The sequence below is a fragment of the Acanthaster planci genome, linkage group LG03 (assembly GCF_054643075.1).
Source record: "Acanthaster planci isolate LZ-2023a linkage group LG03, COTS_SCS, whole genome shotgun sequence".
In the NCBI taxonomy this organism is placed as follows: Eukaryota; Metazoa; Echinodermata; class Asteroidea; order Valvatida; family Acanthasteridae; genus Acanthaster; species Acanthaster planci.
In genome coordinates, this window is record NC_141779.1 from 12,740,645 (window position 1) to 12,767,938 (window position 27,294).

A 27,294-nucleotide genomic window follows, 5' to 3' on the forward strand; every position below is an offset into this window, starting at 1 on the left:
TAAGAATTTTGTTTTTGCACACTGTGTAATCAAGAATGCTCGTTTACACCTGTACATGTACATGTGCCGGGTACATGTACATCCTATGGACCCTATCCAGCTATCAGCCCACGTAAATACTGTAGGCCATAAATTTATAGAGCTAATAGGCTGTGTTTCGATGCCCACAAGGTGTGCCAATTTTAATATTCATTGTAGAGTTTCAGTTTGCGCCTTGCATGAATGATGCATAGGCGCTGACCAAGAAATCATAGAGTTCTGTCCATTTGTCTGCTACCATGGCTACTGTACAAGTAATCCCATATGTACATGTACATGGCAAATAAATTATATATACATGTACATGCACTGGTATGTTTGCGTCAGGTCTAATCACTTGAAATTCACCAAATGTAGATGGACTCATTTGAACAAAGCTGCTTGGACAAAAAATCCTGCTCAGCAAGGTTTTTTGTTCCCTTCCCAATCACAAGTTTTCCCCTGCCTATTAACACTGATTAAACTGTGGGATGCCCCGACTAACTGATTTTAGTGAATCAGGCTTTTGGTTGAATTTTACCTCCTCACACTGAAGATGGAAGAACATGTAGAAGCAAAATAACTTAAATATTTTGAAATGATAATAATAATATAAATTTAAAAAGCACACTTATCTGGAAAACCGGGCCCATGAACAGATGAAACATTCCAAATACCATCTCAGCTCCCTGGGGAGTATACAGCTGGATGCTGCCATTTCGGTGCAATGTACGGTAGCTAAATCAACCACAGTAACCCTTTCTGCCCTCACAAATACCCAATTACTCCTCGGTGGAGAAAGACAATGAGTGATGAAGCACCTTGCCCACAGCACATGCACCATGACCCCAGGCTGGATTCGAACCAGCGGCTTTATACCCAACGACTACGAATCCAGTGCTATTAACCACAAGGCCACGGCACTCCACTTGAATGATAAAGAGGGACACAGAATACAAGAGCGACTTATTTTCTAGGGGAAATTTAGAGTACTGGTATTATGCTATAGTTGAAAACACTGTTGTTTTCAGCACTAGAATTTTCCAGACATTTGTTCGACCACCTCAAACTTATCAGTTCCCCAGGGGACACCCTGCCCAATCAGGTCTTCTGTGTCACAAACACACGGACACGTACACATTATCCTTACATCACGCAGCACATACATGTTCAAGTGTGGGTAATATTTCTCTGGCCTATGAGCTAGAACCATGTAATGCAAGCAAATCTTTGCTTGCTGAAGTCTAGACCTTGTGAATGTACCAGCAAGTCAAGTCCAAACGGCATACATGTACATGTACATTGTATGTACCGTTACATGTAATACATGTACATGTAGGAGGCTGAAACAACAGTGTGGTAAATCAGCCGTTGGTTTTAAGGACAGATAACCTGGGGAAAGCACAGAACTGATGAAATTGGATCTTGTGTGTGAAGACCCGTCACAGTTCTCATCACTGCATTACAGTGAGTTTGATATGAGTGGGTGAGGAATGGATTGGTGTACGGGGGAGAGTGGGCTGTATAAGGGGAAGATAATTCAAGTGACAAAGCCATATCGTAATCTTCTGACGGGTGGTTTGCATGAGACTGATAAAAAATGCATGCAGGAGAAATGGATTCAAACAGTAATATGATGGCAATCTGCACCTACATATATACATGCATAACCACTTGCTCCCTGTCCACAAACATCATTGATCTGCTGTGAGGTCTCTCCCCAGCTCACCTGCACCCAAGCCTATTCACAAAACTGTGCGCCTACAGCTACATGTACAGTATCGTACATGTACATACACACAAGCCCTTGCAAACTGATACGGCATAGTTGGAGGCGATTTTCCCACGTGAACACTTTTTACCCCGAAATTGGTTTCATAAACTGCCCCTTCGCTAATTGAGTGCGCGCTGAAGAGGTCTCTAACCAGCTCACAACCCCAGGCAACTGCTGTAGCACCATCGTATTCGGAAGCACGATTTCCTTCCTTTTATTTTTTCCTTTTTACGGCAGTTGATGCAGGATGGAGGCTTGATGGAAAAAGGGAATGCCTGCAATAAGACCGTGTTCGTGAATGGGAAGAAGACTGAATAAATCAGGAGTGGTGGTTATTGTGTACCTCAATGTCCCCACACGACAGTTCTGCAATAATTTTCTTTTTTAACTTCCACACTTACCTGTATTTCATTTAGCTTCAGAAAATGCCTAGTGTGTTTCAACACTTTTTCTTTCTATAAGGGTACCGGTAGAAATAAAGACAAGCAATGACTGGAGAGTTGGGAAAAAAATAAAAACAATTGAGGAAGTTCCAAGCTGGCAATTCCTCCCTACTTTGCTCTGGAGGTTTTAAGCACTCTGAAAAAAAAGGAGACCCACAAAAAGGATGTATGGAATTATAACTGTTTACTTCATTTTTGTAAAGTTTGCGGGCATGAGAAAATAAGACCACCACAAAAGATAAAAGCCAAAATCAGTGACCAACACTGAGCAAACTGCTGGTAAGGTTCAATAGAATTTTGATGTCTTTCGCAAAAGGTACCCCCACACTTGTTTGCTTCATTTTCCTGTTTTCAATTCATAGACACTTGAGCGGAAAGCCTGTTAGGCCCCAACGTTTTCCAGTAAAGTACCAATTGGTCTCACCCAGTCAGGGGAGAAATTCCCTCCTGTATCACAAACACTGATTTTCTAAAATGTTCTCCCTGTCAACATCATGAGCCTTACATGCCTAATTTCATCAAGCATCCTTCTTGGATTTTCTAAAATGTTCTCCCTGTCAACATCATGAGCCTTACATGCCTAATTTCATCAAGCATCCTTCTTGGAATTTTTGGCCCCCGGCAAACGACATGTATGCAGCTGCAAAGTTTATGTCTCGCGGATTTACATGTAAGAGCCAAGCAAAAGAAAAACAAACAAAAAAGCGGTGGAGAGCTTGTCACAAAAGGTAAAAAGTGCAAATACATGCACACATATGGCACAAACCAGTATGGCAGAGTACCAGTGTTTTCCTCAAAATTTGACGCTTTTGCCATGTCTTGAGCACTCACACTCCAATTCTTCATGAGTCAGTGCAGAGGCTATGGCTGGACTGAGACCAAAGACTGATTTCTGTTTAAAAATAAACAGGCTGGTAGCCTATCCTATTTTCTCATACTTTCCAACTTGCTGAGTTCAGTATCAGCCCTTTGGTATTCGCAGAAGAGACAGAACCCCACAGGAGTGTTATTTACCTTGTAGCCCATCACTGGCCGAAGAGCTGTGGGTTGGGGAGACCAGTGGTCTTGTCTCCTCCGGCACCTTGCGGCGTGACTTGCCCCCTGACCCCTGCCGCTCCTCGTTGGGCTGCACTACCATTGGCTGGTTGTACTTTTTCTTTTTCTCCCGCAGGAGGGCACGCTATGCCGGAAAAACAAGAATTGGAAAGGGAAGGTAATATGGGAAGAAGACATTCATGAATGCATGGCCTATGCAGTGAAATTTAATTTAAAAAAACATAGTTTTTTATACACGTACTTGTGTGACGAAGAAGCCGGGGCTTGGTTTAATTCAGCAGGAGTTGCTTTCGTTGACAAGTTTCAATTGTATTTTAAATAAATTTACTACATCAAAATGCTGTAGCCTACATGTATTTGTTAATTTCCACCCTAGTTCAAGCACAATGCCTTAGAATTCCTTCTCAAGCCTTTCGCTGGAATGAAATTTGATACCCTTTTCAGCCTACTGGTCAACCTTTCTGTATAATACCTCAACAGATGTACAGTGTACCAAAGCAAAGAGCATTAAGCAAGTTGGCTATTATGAGGGGCCATTCCTGCTGGAAAAATACAATCATGTCTGAGACACACGAGCAGGTCAAGTAAATACGAGAGAAAAGAGCAAATCAATTGCCGTATCATCCATTTCCAAAAAGACCTTGGCACATTTCACACATGGTCCAGGAGAACTACATGTATTACAGCTGAGGGAGGGAGGGGGGATAGATGAGGGAGGAGAAAAACCCTACATGCAGTACCTGTTTTTCCAGTTTCTGCTCTCGGAGACTGAAGGGTGACGTGGCCTGCTCATCGTCCATGATGCTGCCTGGAGGTGCCGAGTTGTTATTCCATCCACCTCCTTGGGAGGACGATAATGAGGAACTGTGGGAAATGAGCCAAAGACGCATTACTGCCATACATGTACTCAACGATATACCAGCACATGTACTGATAATGCAGCATACCGTATGTTCACCTGCATTACATGTAGCTTAAACAATCACAAATTTACATGTCCACGATGGCAGCCTGAGTGGGAGCTGAAGTGACAAATAAAAGTAAACTATGACAAAAAATGTCCCTCTCTCAATTTGTCTTTCCTTTTCTTTGAGGTTCTTCTTGTTCATACATGTGCCGGTACATGAACAACTTCCGCTTTGTAAACCCAGTACGAAATACATGTACATGTATGTGTACCACTGCATAACGTGTCATTCCTCAGTATTTTTTCTACATGTACATTGTGTAAATTCTAGTTGCTACATGTATATCATTAAAAATTCGTACTTTGTGGAAAAACCATAAAAATTGTAAAGAACTAATAATAAAGAATAAAACATACATGTACATTTACATGTAAATGTACCCATACAGATAATAATTTTGTATACAGGTAATGTACATGTACGTCTACATGCACATAATATGTGCATATACCAATGTATGCACTGGTACATGTTGGCCCACGTACAGTAGATTCTCTCTTGTGATATTAGAAAAATACAAATACCGGTACGTACATGTACATGTATGGCGACATTCTGGGCAACAAAACTGTTACTACAATGTACATGTGCCAGTGCTATATTCCGGTACATGTACATGTACAATAACATTTGATTTGCTGAATACTGTCTTTCATCATTTGGTACATGTACATTGACATGTGGTACCTGGTAGTTTGGACAAAGTACATGTACATGTTCATGTACCATACATGTACCGGTACTGTCTATCATGTCCATGTAAATGTGCACACCCAAGGCACACATGTACCGGTACATGTACCAATGCCTTTCACTGTCGACCTTGTGAAGCTGACGATTAACAACCCCTCCCTCCCCCCCATAAAATAAAATCCTCATAATTTACATGTACATGTATATGATGAAGGGCCCAGAAATGACGTCAGTAAGATGTGTGTTACCAGGACAACTATGGCCACTGAGAGAAAGGCAATTACTTTCTGCCAGTCTCTGCCAGGACTTGGCAGGCCTGCGAGAGGATTCACGCCATGGTCTGTTTGTTGCTGATTATTTAGACTGCTCATTCAGCCAAATTCTTGAGCAAGTTGAAAAAGAAAATGGCTGGCAATGTGGTAACCTTTCTGGAATTACAGACTTAATTACAGACTTGATCCGATCTCCTGCTCCAAATTCAGATTTTTAAAATAGCTTCCATTCAGCCACTCTCCCCAAAACACCACCATATCCATCCCTTACACTCAACTCCAGATGCTCCAGTCCTGAATATTATTGTGCCAACAACCACGTACATATACATGTAAATGCACCCTACATGTATGTACAGTGTAGAAGTGAATGGTTTTTTATACCTGTACATGTACCGGTACTTCAAATGAAAGTTAAATGGTTTTTTATACATGTACTTCAAATAAAAGTTAAATTTTAATGACACTGCTGTTTTTAAATTGAAAATCTGTGCTGATGTCATCAAAGCCAGAAAGGAATGACCTGAACTCCAGGTCATCTTAAACAAAAAATGGGAAAGTACCGGTACATGCATGCAGAAGGTCTGCAAACCTTTTAAGGTTATCTGATGAATCAATCCTTGTGCGTATCGATTATTTGGTTACACCTGTATGCTTCTGTTTGATTAATCCAAAGACAAGTTTGTGAAATTACATGTACATGTACCGGTACATGTATCCTTTGAGAAAGTAGAGTATATGTACTTTGCTCCAAAACTTCTCAAACCAAATATTTCAAACACTTTCAGGTGAATAAATGTGGGAAAAAACAAAGAATGCCTGAAAAGGGATTCCATGGATTGTAAGCAAAAAATTGTCAATATGGACTATAGTACTTGATTACATTGTACATGTATGTACAAGTACATATGGACATGTACATGTTCCAGGGTACCTGCACGTGTACAGTACATGTGCACGTACATGTATGCTAATGTGTATTTTGCAGCTTAATTTGCTTAATTGAAGTTGCTTTGTTCTTAATATCTTAAAGGGAACGTTGTTTAGATACCGGTACTGTAGATGACATTACATGTTTATTTACATGCAGAGCTTTACATGTACGCACAGGTTCACTTATGATGGTGGCCAACAGTGCATGGTTTAATGTATTTTCCTCTTTTCTTTTTAAAAAATTCTACCAGTACAAGCACAAAACTGTCAGGGACATTAAATATGAAATGCCTGTGACGTCAGACACAACTTGAACCCTGCTTTAATTTTTAACCAGTAGTTTGTTGCCTATTGGCAAGCCACTTCACTGTACAATAACAGTACCCCATGTACAGTACATGTACAATGCACACTTGCTTGACTAAACATGTCAACACAATGACAACACTGTGAGGACTGGGGATAATGCTTTTATTGCATGGAAAAGGTATACAACATGAAATTGTGCGATTTACGTGGATAAATTAAACTTAAAAAGTAATGAGAAGAACGGTTGGTATCTTTTGTCAACAGTTTTCCTCTTTGAACTTCAAAGTTCAAGGAAGGCAGTACCAGTACAATGTACATGTAAACTGTAAGATACTGTACTACAAGTACATGTACATGTAAAAGTTCATGTACATGTATGTATACATGTACAGTAGTGGTACATGTACAGTGTACATGTGTGTACTGTACTATAGGTTATTTGATGCTCTCATGTACATGTTCATGTACACACATGTACATACAGGTACATGTACACGTTCACTGAACCAGTCCATACAGGTACATGAAGCATCCTTGACGTTTGTAGAAAATACATGTACATGTAGATAATTAAAAATCCTAAGCCACATGTAACCTTTTATTGCAGCTTGTTGCTAAGCAACCTCTATGGTTGCCTTAGTGATTGTGTTTCCCACTATGAAGCCATATAAACACAGCTCAGCAGACAGAGGCAATGCTCACAGTGCCTGCTGTACACACAGGCAATGACACTACAGTGTATCAGCTTACAATTTCTGTCGGCATGGTTGGTAAATTAGTTTTGCAATGTGGCAAGATGCACTGATGACAGACGTTAAATGCAAGTACATGTACAGTGAATGTGTGCATACCACAGGTATTAAATGTACATGTATGATGTACATGTAACTTTGATAAACACTTATTGTGTGGTTGATGGCATTTTAGGCAACAACTTGGACTCAGACAAGAGAAATACCAGCACATGTACATACATGTACATGTATGTGCTGCATGAAATCGCTGTTTCAGAACATGTACATGTGTACATGTACGTTCAGTGTACACGTACAGGTGTATATGTACATGTACCGGTATCTCTGCTTACTGTAAGTTAAAGTCTCACTGTAGTCATGCCACATGGGTTCTGAATGATCAATCATTTTAGAAGCTTTGAAAATGTAAATTTGTGTCCTTCTAGTCTTCAGCTTCCATTTGCTTGAAGCTCAGCCTAGACATGCTAGAGGTGCAAAATGCTGGAGGAATGCTACATGTACCTTCACTGACATTTTTACATACATGTACTGGTACATGTAACAGAAGCCCAAAAGACACATGTACTGTACATTTACTGGTACTCCATTGCAGCAATGTGTATCGTAACATTTGCATCCCATTTAAAACATTATATGACATTTCAAATCCCAATTGCCAGACATGCTTCTGTTCATTTACCAGTACACGTACCGGTAGACTTGCATACAGTACATATACATTAAAGATCATCATGACATGTTCATTGGAATGACATTTTTTCCCACCTTGCAAGGCAATTAGGCATTCCTGTGTCTGAGGTGTCTCACAGCAATCAAATGTGTCAAACTGCTGCTTGCATGTACATGTACAATGTATAGTCTATACATGTATGTACCGGTCCATACAGTGCATACCGTACACACAAAGGAAATTGCTAAAGAGACTGCCATGGCAATTTCAGACTCGGTATATCACAGTACATGTACCAGTACAGTGTACGATTAAAGCAGCCAACTTCTCCTAAAAACAAACAAGTTTGGTTTGTGAACAATTCTGTTTTCATGCTCTAATTCAAACACCAGAAAAATATCTGTCCATGTGACATACATGTACATGTACATTGTATATGTACATGTACTGTACCGGTTCATTGTATCTGTCCATGAGACAAACGTGATGTCTGTCCAGTGACAAACGTTACTTTTTTTCTTGATATTAATTCCATTTTTATCTACCGGTACACTGGAATTGTTTTTAATGAGATAACGAAAGTTTCTGAAAGTAAACTACATGTAAAAAGAATATTTAATAAAATGCAGGTACTTTTCAATTGTATTTTGAATTTAATTTTCATATGTCTGTCCATGTGACACACATAACATCTTCAAGAATAAACTTCTGTAATTTCTTAAAAAAACTCTGTGTACCACTATGAAAATGTTGAAAATTTTGGAAGGCTCCTAACGTGTTCTAGCAGAATCCAGTTTTTATTTATGTTACAGTACATGTATGGATGGAATGCCACGTTGGGTAAACTTAGATATACATGTTCATTGTATATATATGCATTCTGTTGCGTGTGAGCTGCCAAACATTGGGAAGGTTGAGAAACTCTACAGAAATTTGCCGACTATATTGTACATTTGGGCAGGGCTAGCCCAACGACAGCAAGCCCCAACTACATGTACATGTATGTACATTGTGTCTAGTCAAGATTGATGCCATACATTAGTTGTAACAGTGACAAGTACAGAGTGAAGTTAAGAAGCACTGTGCTGCTTATTAACTACCTCTTGCATATTGTACATGTCCATGTACCACATGTACATGTACTGCACCCTGTTGTTGGATAGAGTGCACAGACCACAAACACAAAAGGGGTACTGACTGTTCAGTTTGTACATGCATGTACATGTACCGGTATGGCATGTACAGTGTATGGTGTCGTTGCTGTATCATACATGTACATTATATGTAAAAATCATTTTGAGATATCACTATTGCCGCTGTATTGAAAAAAACCAGATAATCTAAGAATTACTGACACTCTGTACATTCTCAAAAAGAACCAAACCACAACTCCATGCACAGTGACGTCATCTGGTTTCCAGACACCAATGAAAACAAATACATGTGTGTATAAACCTACCCATGGCAACAAGCTGGGTGGCACTGGCAATAAATAAACCTTCTGGACTTTCACACTGTGAGTCAGCTGTACAGGTACATGTACTGTATGTACATGTAGTTGAGTTCAGCATACTGTACATGTATTGTATATATACAATGTGCACGTACATGTACTTGTACATGTACAAGTGCAATGCATGTATACATGTACCCGTACATGTACAATGCAAGAGTGTACCCGTACAAACCGGTACCGATACTAGTACATGTACATGTACTAGTGTAGTACTGGAAGCAGAATCCACCGACAAAAGTTACTGATACATGTACATGTATGGTGGTACATCTTTAGAAATTACAAGTAGGGTACACATCAGCATGCAAGTATGAAGTTTCGCGAAAGCAAGTACAGGTTTTCGTACATGATTTCATGTACTGTGCACGTACCGTTACATGGGTACGGTTAGGCCTATACACGTACATATGTATACATGTACATTGTACATGTGTAGTACTCAGTACATGTAAATTTATGCAAATGTATAAAGCATTTTGACAATGTACCCAGTACATGTACTAAAAATGCATCACGTTCCACTGAAAAGGATGTGACAGATGGTTTTCCTCAAAAAGCTTGGGCCAAACTCAGGGGTGAGATTGGAAGAGTGCTTGCATCTACCGGGTTGAACTCAACTTCTCCTCTTTCTCAAACAATTCTTTGTCACAAAAGCAGCCATGGTTGATCCATATTTCTTTACAATTTAAAGCCCCAGTGTCTGGGTCACTGGGCGGATGGTGATGTGCCACACTGTTACTACAATTCGTAATCATCCATGTACCAGTACATGTAGCTTCACAGAGCGGTGTATGAATGTTCATGGCACCCTACAGATGATCCCCTCCCCCACAAAGCTTCAACTTCAATAAAGGTACGTGTAATTTTAGACAAAACCCATTTTGGCATTTAGTCTAGCCCTAAATTTTTGTTTCAATCATTCTTTAAAACTTCTTACACGTACAAGGACTTCGAAGTTACCGGTACAATGTATCAACCGTGTAAACAGTCTCTGTTGTCTACCTCATGGTGGTGGATTTTTTATCATCCTTGTAAGAAGTGAAAAAAACCTGTAGTCCACATTGTTACAAAACTTTAGACAGGTTACGGGTCTACTTTTTTGCACCAGTTGGATGCACTGGAAACAAGAACCAGACCAGTCTACGACAAAAGGGTCTTGGACTTTACACCATACAGTGCACATGTACAGTACCAGTTTTTCTGTTTAAAAAAACCCTCTCTTGGTATTCATGAATTTATCAGAAAAAGAAAGATAATGCACACACACAGAAAGTACACATGTGATCTGAAAATTAAGAAAAATGAAATGAAAAAAAAAATGTGTACCAAGTACATCTACATGTAGGCTCAATCGCAGCATGCTGAGATTTTACAGAGCAGCATGCAGACATGTACATGTCGACTGAGCTATTGCAATGCATCTAAGTCAACGGGAAATTGAAATCTACGGTTGCAAGTACATGTACATGTAATATACACATACGTAGATTGGTAATGATAATTATGCAACGCTGTAACTATAGAATTTGGAAGATGTGGTACCGGTACAGTTAATGTAATTACAAGAACATGTACATGTACATGTAGATGTATGGCCACTTTGGAAAACCATTGGGTGAATCAAATACTGGTACAAAGGGGTAGCTTAAGCTATGGACTGCCCAAATACATGTACATGTGCATACATGTACCGGTACTGTACAATGTACATGTACATGTATGTTCCTGTCTAGGAGGCTGGCTCTCAAACAGTAGAACGGGTGGAATGACAAGCATAGGAGCAGACTTTGCACTGGAAATATTGGACAACTCTACTTCTTACATACATGTACAGTGTATGTACCAGTGTATGTACTTGACTGGGGACAACTCAAGCGTTGAGTACATGTAAGTTGTCCGACACAACCGTGTAAGGCGTGAACATGGTGGAGAGCGCAGACTGCAGATAAGATGTCTTTGGGCAGATTTGCATGAAATGTATTGGTACATTTACATGCGACTAGACTTGCTAGGCATGACATGCCCAGGGACCCACCTGGTGATGCACACATGGACTAATGGGCAGCGTGCCAGCCGCTCCATTCAACCAGTGTGGTGTGAGCCCGCGATGCTGGTGGGGCATGCGCAGTGGTGCGGCGCACCGTCCGTGGTACACAGGCGCTGTAGGGGGGTATTTGCATCTGATTTCACTTTCAAGTTTTCAATCACACCACTCCAAAATTGTTTGCACAACAGGATACATGTAGATATGTACACTGTACATGTACATATAACAGTTCCATGTACTGTACATGTACACGGTACATAATACTTCAACGGAGGTTAATCGGTCTTGAAACCCATAAAATCTGGCCATTTATTGGTCACAAAGCCTATTCTAGCATGGCCGACAGTATTTACAGGCCATTGTTTTGGTGATGGTAGGCTGGGAACAGGTCAACTCGTATGTATCTTGGACAACTCGTACCATGGACTCATACCATCAACTCAACATAAATGTACCATATACTACCAACCCATACATGTACAGTACCTTTGCCGAGTCGCATCTTTGACAACTTGTACCTCCAGTAAAGACAACTTGTACCTTCGCATATGAGACAACTCGTACCTTCACAGAGTTTGCTCAGAGCTTCTTCTTGTAATTAACTTGAACAATAATTTGATTTCTTAGTCATGTGTTCATCACTTACATTGCCGTTTTGGCTACACTGCCTTCCCTACAAGCCAGTGAGGTGACATTAATGTGAGATACGCCGACGTCGTGCATGTGCGTGCATGGTCAGGCATCTGGCTCTGGTCAATGCGGGCTGCCGTCATTGCGTACAATTCGGAATCTTCTCCTTGCAATCCACCATGACGATGGAGTGATGTCATGTTTTCATTTGTAAATGTCAGGTGTAACTTGTCCAAAAAAAAGAAGAATTTTAATAAGGAAGGCAACCACCACCCCAAAAAAAGTACATGTACACCCCCAAAGTTACTAAACAAAACCACCATTCCCCTACAAAATGAAAAAGTCCAATATTATAACTTTTCCCAGAGCCATAAGAATAAATTGAAGTCCCTCCTCAAAAGAACAACAGAATTTAGAGTTCAGTAAAGTCCCCCCTAAAAAAAGATTAATGCAGGCCTAAGTCAAGTTGGTAAATGGTCGAGTTGTTGGAAATCCGTCACTTAAATAAACTTACGGTGCAAACGCCTGCTGCAGGCACTATGCAGAAAATAATGCTGGCACTCGAGATCTCTCCGGGAGATTTATGAAGATTTTTCCTTGCTACATGTATGTTTGTCATATCTGATCTTAAACATGCAGAAAACATGGAAAAGGAAGAACAAGAAAGTTACAACCGAATTGCAAACATGAAAGTACGAATGATCTGAACTCGAGAACTGTACAAGTTGTCCAAGGAACGAGTTGTTGAAGGTACAAGATCAAGTTGCCCATGGTACGAGTCGCCCAAGGTACGAGTTGATTCGAAAGTGGTAGGCTTCAGCTGGGAATTACGGAAGTAGGCCTTGGCCTAAAATGTATGCCTTTGCCATGTATACATTGTAAAAGGATGCCAGTTTCATTCTATTCAAAGGAATAAATGTAAATGAAACTTCAGTGACAGAAACATACATGTATATGTACACATGTACATGTATACCCAAACACTCATAACCTGATTAGTGATAACTCCACTATATTACAAGTTCTACGAAGGTGATTTAAGCATTATTAGGCCATGATGATGTACATGTAGGCCATGGGCAATAAACTTCAAGTTTTAAGCTTCTTCTGGGAAGTTCTGGCCTGAACTGCTCTTTATCCTGGGCATGCCGGGCGCAGGCTGTATGGAGTGGTTCTGTCGAACTTACCCAGTGTCACGGTGATACATCCTAACCGTCTGATTCCTAAGTCTTTCAAATCACGGATTCAGTTGTTTTTGAGTGTTTGGCAGAACGTGCATAAATTCTAAGATGCAGAGGAAAAGACCGACCGTCAACTTCAGCGAAATGATAGATTGGCACGCGACGTACATGTACAACCTTACGCACCGGTACAGCTCACTTTCTTACACGCACGTACGCACGATAATAAAAAATAAGGCAAATCGGCTACCAAGTGTACATAACAACAATTTTTATTGGCAAAGACTGTTCACATGATGAACAGAAAGATCGGCTATTGGTCAAACATTAGTCTGGTTCCCAAACTAACGATTCCCCCCTTGACGTCTGTACAGGAACATGTCACTGATCAAAATAGAGATCAGTGTGGAACATGTACACCGTAGTGCACTGTTTCTCTATCGACAGCGTACATGTATGTGTGTACGTGGATTCCCTCAAAGCATCCTTTTTGGGGTGGGGGGGGGGGAAGTCGCCATGATATTTTGACAGAGAACGCATGATGGCGCTATTACAGTTCTAGGGTAGGACTGACTAGGTGTGCGCAAAGGTGTAATACTACTAGTAGGCCTATAAAATAGTAACTGGCTACGTACGGATCCGCATCGTCGGCCGTCGGCGTCATGTTCATGAGAACCATCCCACCACCTTTGTTGTACATATACATGTAGGCCTAGTACAACGTGACCACAGTACCATTGCCAGATCTTCTTGAAATGGGTAACAATTATACAATAACTTCATCACAAAGGTTTTGATATTAATCTCTTTCTGTTATTCTGACTCTTGTAATAATTAGGCTCAGTCTTGTCTCGAGTCCACCAACATGCATGATGACCAAGGATTAATTATACTATAATTGTAGGGGAGGCTCATAATTTTTTTTCAACTAGGCTAGGCCTACTTGGCCTAGGCTATTTGTTTCTGTTTTCTTCTTCAAGTAATCTTGGAGAGGATGTCATAAGAAACATTTTGATGTAAGTTTGGATTCCATCCGACTTAGCAAAGCAAAGAAATACTGATACACTGTATAAAGCACAGATATTTTAAGATATTTTGAGATTGTTATATGGGTAATGCATATCCCTAGAACTGTGGGGTCCAATGTTCGTTCTGCTCCCATGAACCCCACAGAAAAAGAGCCTTTCTTGCAACAGGCTGTACATGACGGTTAACAGGGTAGAACAGGGATTCCATTCTAGTTGTATACCCATAGAAATGCTACATGTACTTCATTTCCCCCAAGAGTTTTTTGTACATGTAAAGTACACTGTAGCTTACATATACACACCTTTGTACCAAGAAAGAAAAGTGTCAAAACCATGCTGTTTTCCAAAAAAAGTTGCAAATATTTCCTGATCAGTGCCCGAGAGTCTTGCAGTTCACATGTGTACTTGTGAAGACGAGCTGCGACCATTTATGGTTGACTATGGCTGCAATCGAGACATAAGACACTAAAATTAGCTGCAGCTGCTTTCCGTACGGCTAAGAATTACACACACACGTACGGAAAGCGGCTGCAGCCAATTTCAATGTCTTGTTTATCGATCGCAGCCATTGTCCACCATTTGGTCACTGTTTGTCTTCGCAAGTACACATGTAAACCGCATGACTCTCAGATACTGATACGGAAATATTGCACCTTTTTTTGAAAACAGCATGGTTTTGACCCTTTTCTGTCTTGGTAATCACTACAAAGTAAGCTACATGTACTTTGTACCTTACATAAAACTCTTGGAGGAAATGAAGCAACATTTCTATGGGTACACAACAAGAATGGAATCCCTGTTCGTGCCGTGTTCAACGTCATGCATAGCCTATAGCGAAAAAGGCTCTTTTTCTGTAGGGTTCGTGGAAGTGGAGCGGACGTTGGACCCCACAGTTCTGGGGGTATGCATGTATGTACATGTAATGCAGAGCAAACTGATTTGTTTGGACACAAAAATGATTGTAGATTTGGACTGAAGAGCATAAAATTCTTATTTCCACACAAGGTTTGTTCTTATTGGTGCCTGATTTCAAGGAATTAAATGCTGGGTTCACTTAAATTACAAAAATTTTGAAAATGGAAATTAAATAGAGGAGCTAGCTATGTACAGCGTGCAGGAAAATACAAATTTTAATCACAGTTTCCTATTTAAGAAAATGAGTTCTCATATAAACAGCACCCTCGTTCCTTTATGCGTGTCCCTACCAAGGAAGTTATCATGATCGTGGTTTGGAATCTTGCCAACTTGCCTTCTTGCCAACTCGCCCCTGGCAAACTCGCCTCCTGACCAAGTCGCCCCCTCAGAGGAGAGTCCGCTGGTTTGGACCATTACTGTAACTACATTTCTAAGTGTCTTTGCAGGAGGTGGGATATTGAAGAGTTCACCTTCAGTCAGAGGATTATTGAGAATTATTCAATAAACTTGCGTTCAGTTGATGAGTTACTGGTACATTTCAATGTTCTAAGTGATAAAATGGCTTATAGCTTCTTCCTTGAGTTCCATCAACTTTCTTAACTTCTTGTTGAAAGTCCATTTTGTCTGGTTTATATTTTTAATGCATGTGAGTTGAATTTAACTTTCCAAAATCATGTCGTCATTGGTTTTTGGCTTGGCCCCGGTGTACATGTACAGTACATGTCACCATGATATCAGCACAAAAAATCTAAACTCCAGTAAAAAATAATGATGGTCGTAATGTTTGTAATGAAAACAAGACGAACACAGCTTAAAGTTGAGGGGAAAGAACATTTTAAAGATTACATTTAAAGTGAGATTTACACAAAATCAGATTCACAGAACAATTTAATTACCCATCGGTCGAGGTAATCATGTGTGCCAGACAGTGAATTCTGATAAGCTTAGCGTGCTTTACAATCAACTGAATGCAAGTTTATTATGGAATTATCAATAATCTCATTAAGGTGAATTCTTCAAAATTCCGCCTTCTGCAAGGACACTTACATGTAGGCCTATTATCACTTTGGAAATGTAGTTAATGGTCAAACCAGCGGACTCTCTTCTGAGGGGGCGACTTGGTCAGGAGGCGAGTTTGCCAGGGGCGAATCAGTAAGGGGTGAGTTGGTAAGGCCAGGGGGCGAGTTGACCTACAATCCTTGGTTTATGCCAGGGCAGACATCGCAAAATGGCATGGTTAGGATTAATGCTCTGAAGGCTCCTAAATTCCTAAGAATTTGGATGGAAGTACATGTACATGTAAACTATTGGTGAAATCTGGTTTTAGGTGAACATCACGGGCAGTTTCTGTTTTCCATCTGCCTTGGTGGTATATGAGGACTGGAGGGACTTGAGTGTTGAAAGCAGCAGAAGCGCTGCCTGACCTTAGGCTGTGTACATGTACTGGTAGCCCAAAGCTTCCAATGTCTTGAACTACAGATTTTAGGGGCAAGCAGCACTACATGTATCTTGTGAGTATGCATGTAGATCAATGGGTGAATAATGGGACTGAGCTTTGCATTTTTGCGTGTGAGTCTTCTAAGCACTGGAAGCGGACTGTCTGGGGGGCCTTCTACATGTAAAGCTGTAACAGTGTTTAAAGTATCTCTCTAGAGACTGTGCATGTGGGCTTGAAAGTCTTGTAGTGTAGCTATGACAACATCTTAATCTTGTCGGAACTGGTCGTTTTTTGAGGAAGGCAGGTGGATAGTCGGCCTATCGAATAAGAACAAGCAACTGTTGTGTGTTATCTTGCTAACGTCGTCAAAATGAAGAAAGCCTGCATAGGAAATGAAACAGATGAATAGAAGTCTTACGTCCGCTAAGTCGGCTGAGGTACATATCCATGTACCCCCGTGAGATGCTCACATGCTCTGTAGGTTGTCTGGTATAATGGGCTTCTTCCTGATGGAGGGTCGGTTGGCGAAGGCAAATTGGCCAATGAATGGACCCATTTCATGGATGCAGTGGTGGCGTCAGCGATGGACTTCTTACCCAAAGTCGCAAGATGAGTGATGTACATGTACATGTACTGTATATTGAAAATGTAAAGGGCTGACCGAAAATGTAGGATGAATGGCCTTAGATGATGCCCATTGTTCGCAGCGTCTCCAAGATGCCATGTACATGTACTTCTTGGTAGTAGGGAGCTTTGGCCCGAATCATCATGGATGGAAGTTGATTGAAGCCATATGCCTCAATGCTGGGTCTTGGAGGGAAGCCGTGACTCTGCACCAAAAAAAACATGGAAAACCACAAAACAGTACTCTTTACAAAAGACGCCAAGTACCTTGCTTCAGAACGAAATGATCAGTGCAACGAAATGCCAGGCAGCCTGATGAAAACCTGGCAAATATACATGTACTATCGATTTCTTCAAGTGTCAAATAGAGAAAAAGGGCAGAAAAGACATGCTACAGCACTTTTTGTCTTGCACTGGAGCATAACGCAAGGATGGTGCAAATAATCGACAATGGCATAAAAAGGTACATGTACATGTATAGCAGAACTGCAGTACATAAACAAGACGTACAAGGAACGGGCTGAATCGCTATCAAACACCTGTTGTGGCCATGAAAAACCCTGTGGGGAAAGGTGGGTGCATCCCAGGCATCCGAGTGGGATGCACTTCCTGGACCAATTCGGTGCAGGGAGGGATAATATGGGATTGGGTGGGGAACATGGTGTAGTGCGAGGTTCAACGGCTTGACCGCAAGTGAGCTATTGCATGTACATGTGTAGCTCACTTCAAGCTCTTTGTATAAGGATAGAAAGCTAACCTGGAATGGTTACATGTACATAACCAAGTACAGTATGTGTATTGTACATGTACAAGACGGTACAATACGCTTGCACCTGTCGTGCCTGGCATGCAAAATGAAAAGAAATTCCATGTACCGGTACTCTGTCTGGACAGGCCTGTGTGTTTCTTTTTGACTGATGCGGCATAACTACATGTAAGAGTAAATCCAGAACCAAATTTTCAGGGGGGGAGGCAAACTTATTAGGAAGGGGGCCAAACAATTTGGAAACTGTTCATGTACATGTATATGTAACCTTTTATGGTCATGCTTAGGGTTGAGGCTACATGTACAATGTACATGTACATGGGGCTTACACTCTTCTATAAGGGAGGAAAATGAAATACATGTACATCTGTAGACCCCAAAAATCCCCTTCCGTTATTTACAAAAAATAGCTCTATATGTACAAAAATGTATTGAACAGGTTTCTTTGCACATGGTTTGATAGAACATTGGGCACTCATACTGGTAAGTTGCAAGACTCAGTGCCAGGGATAGGAAATTGTCTATTTCCTTATATTTACATGGACATGTACAGGTATGTACATGTACAGTGAAGAAAGAAAGTGGCCGTCATCCCTATGCCTTTGGCAGCAATTTCCAACCCCTTTTGGTTGGGGGAAATTGAATATTGGACCGGCCACATTTAGTCACCAACAATGTGTTACTGGCCCAAAAAAGAATACAGGGCACTCCTGTGCCAATCAAGAACAAACCATATTTTTGAGTGTGACACACTGTCTTGAAACGGAAGTGTGCGGGTTAATTTTCCATTCGGGAGACGTGTTGTGAAGAACCTCATACTCGGTTACTGTTACTGCATCGTGGTAAATGGGGGGGGGGAATAAAACCCTTGGAATTCTTGGACAGGGGATGGGCCATACATATAGGATCATCCCCCCCATTTTTTGTCCCAAGGGAACTAATCAACTTGTTTTCAGCCATCTGCCTACTTCCATCTGATTTCACGGGAAAAGTGTATGAGATCTGAAAGCATGCTACACGTATCAGAACACAGCAAAAGCATTTGAAATGGGTCAACACACCATTGTTTTGTTTTGTTAAATTCCAGTATTTTTTTTCCCACTGTCCTTAGCTGCTTCCTCCCCCGGCCACCAAGGTGATAGATTGGCCGGCCACCAAGGCAATAAATTGGCCATTCGGAGCGGCAAAGTGAAGTCAGCCAGACTGGGCCCCAGAGTCAGCAAGTCTCTCCTATGGTGCTTCGGGGTGTTTTTCATGGTCGGGGTAGGCATAGATGTTGCCTACTACTGGCAGGGTGATCATGTTGAGGTAAAAATAAAAGCTATACCGGTACCTATGGACATGATGGAAAGTAGGATGATGTACTGTGGGTGGTCTTTTATAAGAACATACAAAATTTGCAGTATATTCAGCATTGATGTTCATGCACATGAGATGAACATTTGTTGTACATGTATGCAAAAATAGTCATTATCTTGTGTCCTGATGAACAAAGTGTTTACCACTGAATTTCAGGGATATTTTTAATTTGTGTGTGATCCACATTATCTGAGTCGAAGGATGTCATTTTTCAAGTTAGAAACTTGAGATTGAATAAGATCTTGGCTGAAACCAGGTAGACCAAAATTACATGTACATGTAGCTGTCTTCATTAGTTATGAATTATTTGTGCTTGGTTCACTCTTCGTGTGTGTTGCAGAAGTCCAGGGCCCAGTAGTTGCACAGGTATGTAATTGGATTCTTTCCTTTCAGTGAGTGCTTGCGATAGACAAAATTCCCTATCATGTGCTTTGTATTTAATCCATTTTGGTTTCACATGTAGATCTAGGGCTAAGATTAACTCTAAAGGAGCCGGGGTAGAATTGGCTTCTTAGTACATCTTTTCCAATATTGTTGCAGTGTATTTTTTAATCACGTCAAGCATTGAAAATGTTTTCACTTACCTGTACGCGCACTGGTATGTCGTGCACTTATTTTGATACCAATATCACAAACATTGGTTGGCAAAAGTGTTTTGCCAGTGATCATGATGATGAAACATGAAACCGAGAAATATTTGCTGATGATGTAAGAGCACATGTTGGATTGATGTTAACTTCACAACTGTATTTACAAGGGTGTCTCAAGTACATGTACATGTACCAAGTTGAGAACCCTTGGTCTTGTGACAGCCGAGATTGGCTTCCACCAAGCTTGAACAGGTCCAAAAAACCCCAACTCATTTAGGGTTAATTATCCAGACCCTTCTCATCTGTCATTCTTGCTGTCTTACCTTTGTACAGTATGTACATGTGTAGAATAGTGTCACATCATTTGAACATGTATGTACATGTTGCATTTGTCTGTCTGTTGGCATATGTTGGTTGCTTTCTCCAAACAAACCCCTTGAAGACACGTACAATGTATGAAACCTGCTCAGTTGTACGTCTGTCTCATGCAGTAATGGCTCTGGGCATTCTGTGCACTCCTTCAGACATGCCAGAGTGTGTACATACTCATGTAAGTGCACAGACATTTATACGGAAAGCTGCAGCATGAGGTTTAATAATATGCCATTTGGATTCCAAAATGGTTGATGTGATTCATGCTTTTGCTAGTGTGGACTGAACACATGTATGCTTCCACTCATTGCCCTGTCCTTCATGCAGATTCTTAATTTTAAGTTACCTGTGCAATCATTTCATAATACTGAGTACTGACTCCTCCCTTCTTCCTTATGTACAGTAGGTGACATCCTGTACCTTATGGTGTGCTGTGCTCTAAGACTATGCTATTAACACTGATAATATTCATGTGCACTCCCCTCTTTCTGCAATGTGAGGTTCAGCTCTTCTTTGTAGAAACGTCATTCCAAACCCTAATCTCACTCGATCACATGTTTCTTCTGCGGAAGTTCAAATCCTTCACATGATTTCAGTCCCTCATTCCAATTTGTGCAGAAACTCAGGTGCATGCTGTTTGACACTGACTTTGACTTTTGTCAGATATCCTTGCAAAGGGAGATTCCCAATTCAGTGGATTTGGAATGGCTTCTGGGTCACACTCTTACCACATGTACCTTCTCAAATCCTTCAAAATGCACCACAAGGTTTTGGAGGGTATTGCATGTTTGAGAAAGTTGGAGCCAGTGATTGTTATGTGTATGTGACCTGGGAACTTGAATTTGGTACCCTTGAAACCCCACACTTGCTGTTAATTTCCAACAAAGTGTTGGGGATTTGAAGTGATTCTGTCCAGAGGGTTTATTGCAAAAACAGTCCAGGAGTTGCTTTGCATTTACATGTAGCATTTAAGTGAAAAAAAAAATCCAACTATCTGGTGCTTGCTTCCCATACATGTATTAAAGGCACAGTATACTGTACATGTATATTACACATGTGCATGTGTAATCTTCCTGTGTTCATCCCTCATTTGTACATCTTTCCATTACAGGTTGTTGAACCTCACAATGGCAGACGTGACAAGCTTGCACATGTACATTCTAATGACCAATCCAACTTCATGAAAGCAAACCTGCCATTTGCACATACCCTGACAGGATTGGTACAGTTTATATACTGACAGTTGACTCACCTCAAACCGAACAACTAATGAACTATAAGTAAAGAAGATTTGTACTATGTATCCATCACCATTGACTTCTGACTTGATAACCGTTGCCTTACCTGCTGATTCTATCCTTTGATTGGCTGTGAGTGACTTTTCTTGTTTTCATTGTTTTTGCTCTTGGTTCCATGGTTAAAAGTACCGGTACTTCAAAACAAAAAAGTACAGTGTACCACCCCCAATAGCTGCCTCACTCTGAAGAGTACTACATATACTTGTATACCATTAGCAACCAGAGGAAGTGCCAGAACATACACATGTATGCTCTGTGTTTAAAAATAGGACCTATAGAAAAATGTTAATCACTCTAAAGTTTGTAAATGTACATGTAGAAATGACATCTCAGGCCATTTAGAATTGAAAAAAAAAATAATTACCAGCTTTATTAGTGTGAGTCTTTCCATTTGAATAAAATACGTGTACATATACATGTGCATGTATAATAATGTACGGGTACATGTACCTCTTCCTGTAGATTTGTGCAGAATCTGTGGGTGACGTGTTATAATCCAAAATTGACTACTTCCAGAGTATGAGAAAACTGTCCAGAAATTGTCCATTGTGCATTATTTTTTCCTGAGGCAAGGGGGCGGAATGGAATGTTCAACAAATCAGCATGAGAGGCTAGTTTACCATACCAGTCAAGGCAGTCAATATGGAAATTATCCCTGACACTCCCAAATCCTCCAATTTTACATACGCCCTCGGGGGTCAGGGTTATTGCATTAAACACTATACTGTACATCTGCACAGCTGATTCATACCCTAGTGTAACCTTTTTGCTGCAGCACCCCATACATGTACAAGGCTGCCGGAGACTGCAAATCTTGGAGACTAAAAATTTTGCGATGGAAGTGCAAATGTTGCACAGCAGTGTCAGTAGTTTTCTGCCACAATCAGTGCAAGGCATAAGCAGTTTGTACATTTTGCTCATGCCTATTTCATTTGGTTAAAATTTGTAGATTCTGTCCAATGAAAGCTTGAAGGATTTAGTGGTTTCCAGCAATCTTGGATATCGTTGTGGGCATATTACACACATACATGTACATGTATGGACTGGCAGTAAGGTCACTTGTGCTCGTCTCGGAGGGACTGTGAGTGACCAGAAGAGGGTCCAATTCAAGGCCTGAGGAAAAAGGAACCTCTTCTGGTCTCTTACAAGCCTGAGGGGGCATGGGCCTGCACTAGTGACCGAATTTGGCCAGTCCATATGTGTTTTATAACACACCTCAAATTAGAAAAAAATTGTTTTAATTCAACTTTCACAAGCATTTCAAAATTGCCAAAAAATTGAAGGTTCATTTTAGTGTCCCTTGACGCAGTCTAATTTTAAGTTGCTATACTCGACAAGGCAAAGAATTCTTCCAGGGCTTTTAACTGATTAAATTCAACTTTTCAATCATTACTATTCAAAAATTGCAAAAATTAAAGATTCATGTTAGTTTTCATAGATGTAGTCTAATTTTTAGTTGCTGTATACAATTAGGAAAAGAACTATTCCAAGGTTTTAACTGTTTCAACTCAACTTGGTTATTGCACCCTCCAGAGGGCACAATAACCAGTCAGCAATATTGAAGACTAGTACCTGACTGGGCACTAGTCTCTGGATTGATGCACGTGCAATGTCTAGGCGCGTGTCGAGTCACACTGAATCCAAATTCATGTACTAGCCCATATTAGTGAATCACACTTGACCGTATTTCAGCCAACCAGGATAAAGAACTAGGGAGAGGTGTGTTATAAATGAAACTATTATCCAGCAGCCAATGCCCATCAACTAACTTCTCCACCTCTGCCCCACTGGTAGACTAGGCAGTCACAGCAGAGACCAGTGCCAAGGTACGCTGTCAGGCATTCGACAGGCAAGCACCAATTCAGCAGCTTGGTGTCTGGTCACAATGCCAGTGAGTGGTCTTCCCCAATATCTGGGCTTTCCACCGAGCCGAATGTCAACATCTCCATCTTTGAGCCTTCATCAATTGACGTGTCATCCACCTTTTCGAAGTTCAAGGTTCTGCAGAGCTCTTTTCCAACTGATGGCCTGAACTCCTTTTTTACCATAAAGAATGCTAGACAGGCTTTGAATTATTCACTGTGCGACACCTTGGAACTACACATTGAGGCAAGGGACCAGCACAACCAACTCAAACAGTATGGTGGAGATTATTTCTGGGTGAGTTTTTGAAATCGAAGCAAATTGATTTTAGTGTGGAATGTGACCTTGCAACCCCTCGAATGCTGTGCTGAAGTGAAGCTCTATTGGGTCAAGTACTTGGCCTCCCAATTTGTCGGCGGCTGTGTTTATGCCAAAAATCTAAAAACAAAGATATTGCATATGCAGTTGAAGGAATCAATTGATGTGCATGTATGTGCCTTCTTTTTATGCTTGCTTATGTCATTGACGAGCCTTTCAACATTACATGAAGATGAAGTATAGAGTGACTGCTCAAGTGACTGCTCAATGAAGTCACTGTGAACCTATATGGTGTGTAGTGGTGGTTTGATCGTGGGAAATATTACTTAAGTGATTCATCTCGTTTGTTGGTAAGGATGTAGAAATCGAATTTATATATTGAACAGAACCAACAACTTTTTGATACTGACTTGATGGTTTTATTTTGCATTAAAGACAGATGTCTGCTAGTAATGATGGGTTAGACTTTCAGGTCGGTGTTGAAACTTTCTTGGGTGTGTTGCATGAATTCATTCTCTCTGCAAAAAAAGCACCTCCCGGGATAATTTGTTGGGTGTATCAGACAACAGTTTCTCAATATTTCTATTCAGAAAAATGCATGGCAGATGCTCTGGTGATTTCTGACTCATTTTGTAGGGTCACATTATGTGTATATTCATACACTTTGAATCCCATGCTTAGTATTCCATGTACTGCCACGTTCTTGCTGCACCAGGCCAAAATCTTCAGCATCACGTCACATTCCAGCCAGCCAGCAGATGAGATCATGGACCATGGCAATGGCACTTACACGGCCCGGTTCGCTCTGCACTGGACGGGTGCAGTCAGCATGCAAGTCCTCCTCATCAAGTCCAGTGAGTATGTCACACTGCTCCGGGAGTTGCGAGAGGCGGCCCCAGCCCGCTTTGCCTACAACGGGAAGTTTCAGGTTGGGGACCAAATAGAGGTCATGCCCTGCCACATCACCACGGAGATGTTCCTGGGCTTCATGGAGGCGGAGAGGGCCCGCGGGTTCTGTGATTTCTCCAACAGGCGGTTGGGTTTTCCATGGTTCTGTCTGAAGCCACACAGGCTTCCCTGCAGCTCGTTTGTGGAGCATATGGGGTCCTTGTCACGGAGTCATGCTTACAACGAGCTTTTGCTGCAGGACAAACCTATCTCTGTTATCCATCCGTAAGTGCACCTTTTTCAACACCTCTCGCATGGCAAGATTAGGAAATGTTGTGATTCTGATAAATTTTAATAATTGCACCATTTGCCTCTTCAAAATTCCACAAAAGCAAACAGAAAAAAATAAACAGATTATAGGCAGTAAGCTATTTAAAACTTCCATCATTTATACCCAGATTTTTCTAAAAAAAATTAAATACTAATGTAATATTAACCCTAACACTCCTCAGTCCTCCAACAGGTGAAGGATTGAGGAGTGTTAGGGTTAAACCATACAAAGAACAATAAAAATGTTGCCTGATGAGGAATATTTATATTCTGATATCCTTTTTTCTCAGTGGACATGTACATGTATTGGCATGTTTTTGTTGTCAAAGAGCCATAGATAATATCTTGAGGAATTGGTATGAATTGATTTTTTTTAATGAACAGGTTTGCTGTCATCAAGCAAATTGGAGCTACAGCTATTGAAGTTACATCTGTGCGTAAGTAGGCAGTAAATTGTAGCAAATTTAACAAACCTTTGCCGATTTAATTTGAAACTGCACACCAGCTGACCCCCCTTACTTCCATGCAACGAGAACAGAACACAAAAAGCAAAATAGCCCAAAACAATAAGTTTCTCCCTCTGTTTTTCTTTAAAATCAAAAGCTTTTGAAGAGCAACATTTCCTGATTTTGGGGGTTTAGCATTCTGCACTAAAATCTAGGATCCGACCTTCGGGGTCTTTTCTAATTGAAAGTATTATCAGTTGTAAAGAATGTAGTGTTTCTCTTTTCTTGTCTCCTCAGGTAATAGGGAAGGGATGAGCCTTTGCATGGACAAACCTCTCCCCCTTTGTACCCCAGGTCTTCCTCCAAGACCCCCTAAATCCGTGGCTGGTTTCTATCACCAGACATCCTGGCAGTCTCTCATTTGCCAGGTGCGGAATTTCCAAACCTCGGATGCTCTAAAATGCCTCCAGGATCACAGTCTCTTTTTCTACGGGGACTCCACCTTGCGTCAGTGGTTTGAGTACCTGAGTCTTCGCCTGGGTCCCACCATGATGGAGACAGAGCTGCTAACGAGCAAACTGGTCGGGCCGCGCTTTGTGCACGACGTGGTTCACAACATTTCCATGACATTCCGCATCCACGGGTACCCCATCCGCAGCATCTGGCTGCGTGTCAAAGATATTGCATACACCGCCAATGAAATTGACGCCTTGCCTGGCGGGCCGGACACTGTCGTTGTCCTAACACTCTGGGCCCATTTCACTCCCACCTCCCTCCGGTTTTACCGTGACCGCTGGAGGGCCATCAAGGCAGCCTTGCAGAGGCTGCAGATGCGGGCCCCCGGCGCACTGGTAGTTATTAAGTCAGCCAACACCCGGGAGCAGCAAGGCATCGACATGAGCAACTGGTATGCCATGGAGCTGGACAAGGTCATGAGGGAGGAGTTAGCCTCGGAACAGGGAGTGGCAATCATTGACGTCTGGGATATGACCTTGAGTCACTCCACAGGCTACAATATCCATCCCTCGGAAAGCATTGTTGCTCAGGAAATGAAGATGTTTCTTAGTTTTCTGTGTCCCGTCCCATAAAGTGGTTGTTGTAGAAAAGGTAGTGCTATATCTGTATGCAGTAGCGGATGATATCTGTACTTGTCCACTGTACTTGTACATGTGTATTCACACATGCTCACACATGCTTAAATTAGTCTATTGAGGTTAAACATACCGTGTGTGGAGCACACAAGCATCAATGTATCATGGCCGGGCATTGGAGTAGAGATTACTCTGTGACATCACCTGTAAATGCCACAAATTTTGAGCAAATGACCAACAAGGGTCAGTGTTTGTGAAGTCTAGTGTTGCAAAGCCTGGCCACTGATACATGTACTTAATGTGGTACTTCATTCCTTTTGAAATTTTATAAAAGAATGGCCATTTAGTTTCATTGCAGTGGTGCGTTTTGCAAATTACTTGTATTTGCAAAAATTTCTTGTGTGTGAAGTTATCACAATGGTGCTTTATGTTTTTACATTGTATCTTAATTAACAAATCTATGCTATTTATAAAATAAACACTGTTATGCTTGAAAGAGTTTTTTATGCAAGGTACAGTCTTCTTAAATGATTCATTAAGCTCAATATTTATTATTGGAGTTTGAAGTGTTACTTGCCACAAAAGTTAACCACCAATTCCTTTAAGCTCAGGAAATTTTGTGAGCTCTCGTTAATAGAGAGTGTTGAACTACAGGTAAATTACAAGTTATTTTAAAAGAGCAACAACATGCATACATCTCTTA

At 41.0% G+C, this 27,294-nt stretch overlaps 2 protein-coding genes across 3 annotated transcripts in view; one reads left to right on the top strand and one right to left on the bottom strand.

The window, feature by feature from the left end:
- Positions 1 to 13,538, bottom strand: part of LOC110985751 (tubby-related protein 3-like) — a 28,363-nt gene extending 14,825 nt beyond the window's left edge. Inside the window, exons 1-3 of the mRNA XM_022247019.2 lie at positions 13,272 to 13,538; positions 4,032 to 4,155; positions 3,250 to 3,415 (exon numbers count right to left, since the gene is read on the bottom strand). Coding sequence (XP_022102711.1) covers positions 3,250 to 3,415; positions 4,032 to 4,155; positions 13,272 to 13,291 — 310 coding nt within the window. The 5' untranslated portion in view covers positions 13,292 to 13,538. The remainder of the gene's footprint in view (positions 1 to 3,249; positions 3,416 to 4,031; positions 4,156 to 13,271) is intronic.
- Positions 7,181 to 26,796, top strand: LOC110985752 (NXPE family member 3-like). Of its 2 annotated transcripts, none has more exons than XM_087134550.1 (6): positions 7,181 to 7,322; positions 19,148 to 19,344; positions 23,450 to 23,815; positions 24,552 to 25,009; positions 25,439 to 25,491; positions 25,798 to 26,796. In XM_087134550.1, exons 1-6 carry the CDS (start codon positions 7,253 to 7,255, stop codon positions 26,586 to 26,588), a joined length of 1,935 nt encoding a protein of 644 aa, XP_086990676.1. In that variant the 5' UTR covers positions 7,181 to 7,252; the 3' UTR covers positions 26,589 to 26,796. The 2 variants fall into 2 exon arrangements, with proteins under 2 accessions (XP_086990676.1, XP_022102713.2); XM_022247021.2 differs by lacking the exon at positions 7,181 to 7,322 and adding an exon at positions 13,674 to 14,024.
- Positions 26,797 to 27,294: the final 498 nt, after the last annotated feature.

Bases quoted from the DNA above. Each gene is read 5' to 3' on its own strand.
- LOC110985752 (XM_087134550.1), top strand. From the start codon at position 7,253: ATGTGGCAAGATGCACTGATGACAGACGTTAAATGCAAGTACATGTAC. The intron at 7,323-19,147 runs GTATTAAATGTA...CACTGTCCTTAG, and splicing joins TGAATGTGTGCATACCACAG to CTGCTTCCTCCCCCGGCCAC. The intron at 23,816-24,551 runs GTGAGTTTTTGA...TTGCTGCACCAG, and splicing joins ATGGTGGAGATTATTTCTGG to GCCAAAATCTTCAGCATCAC.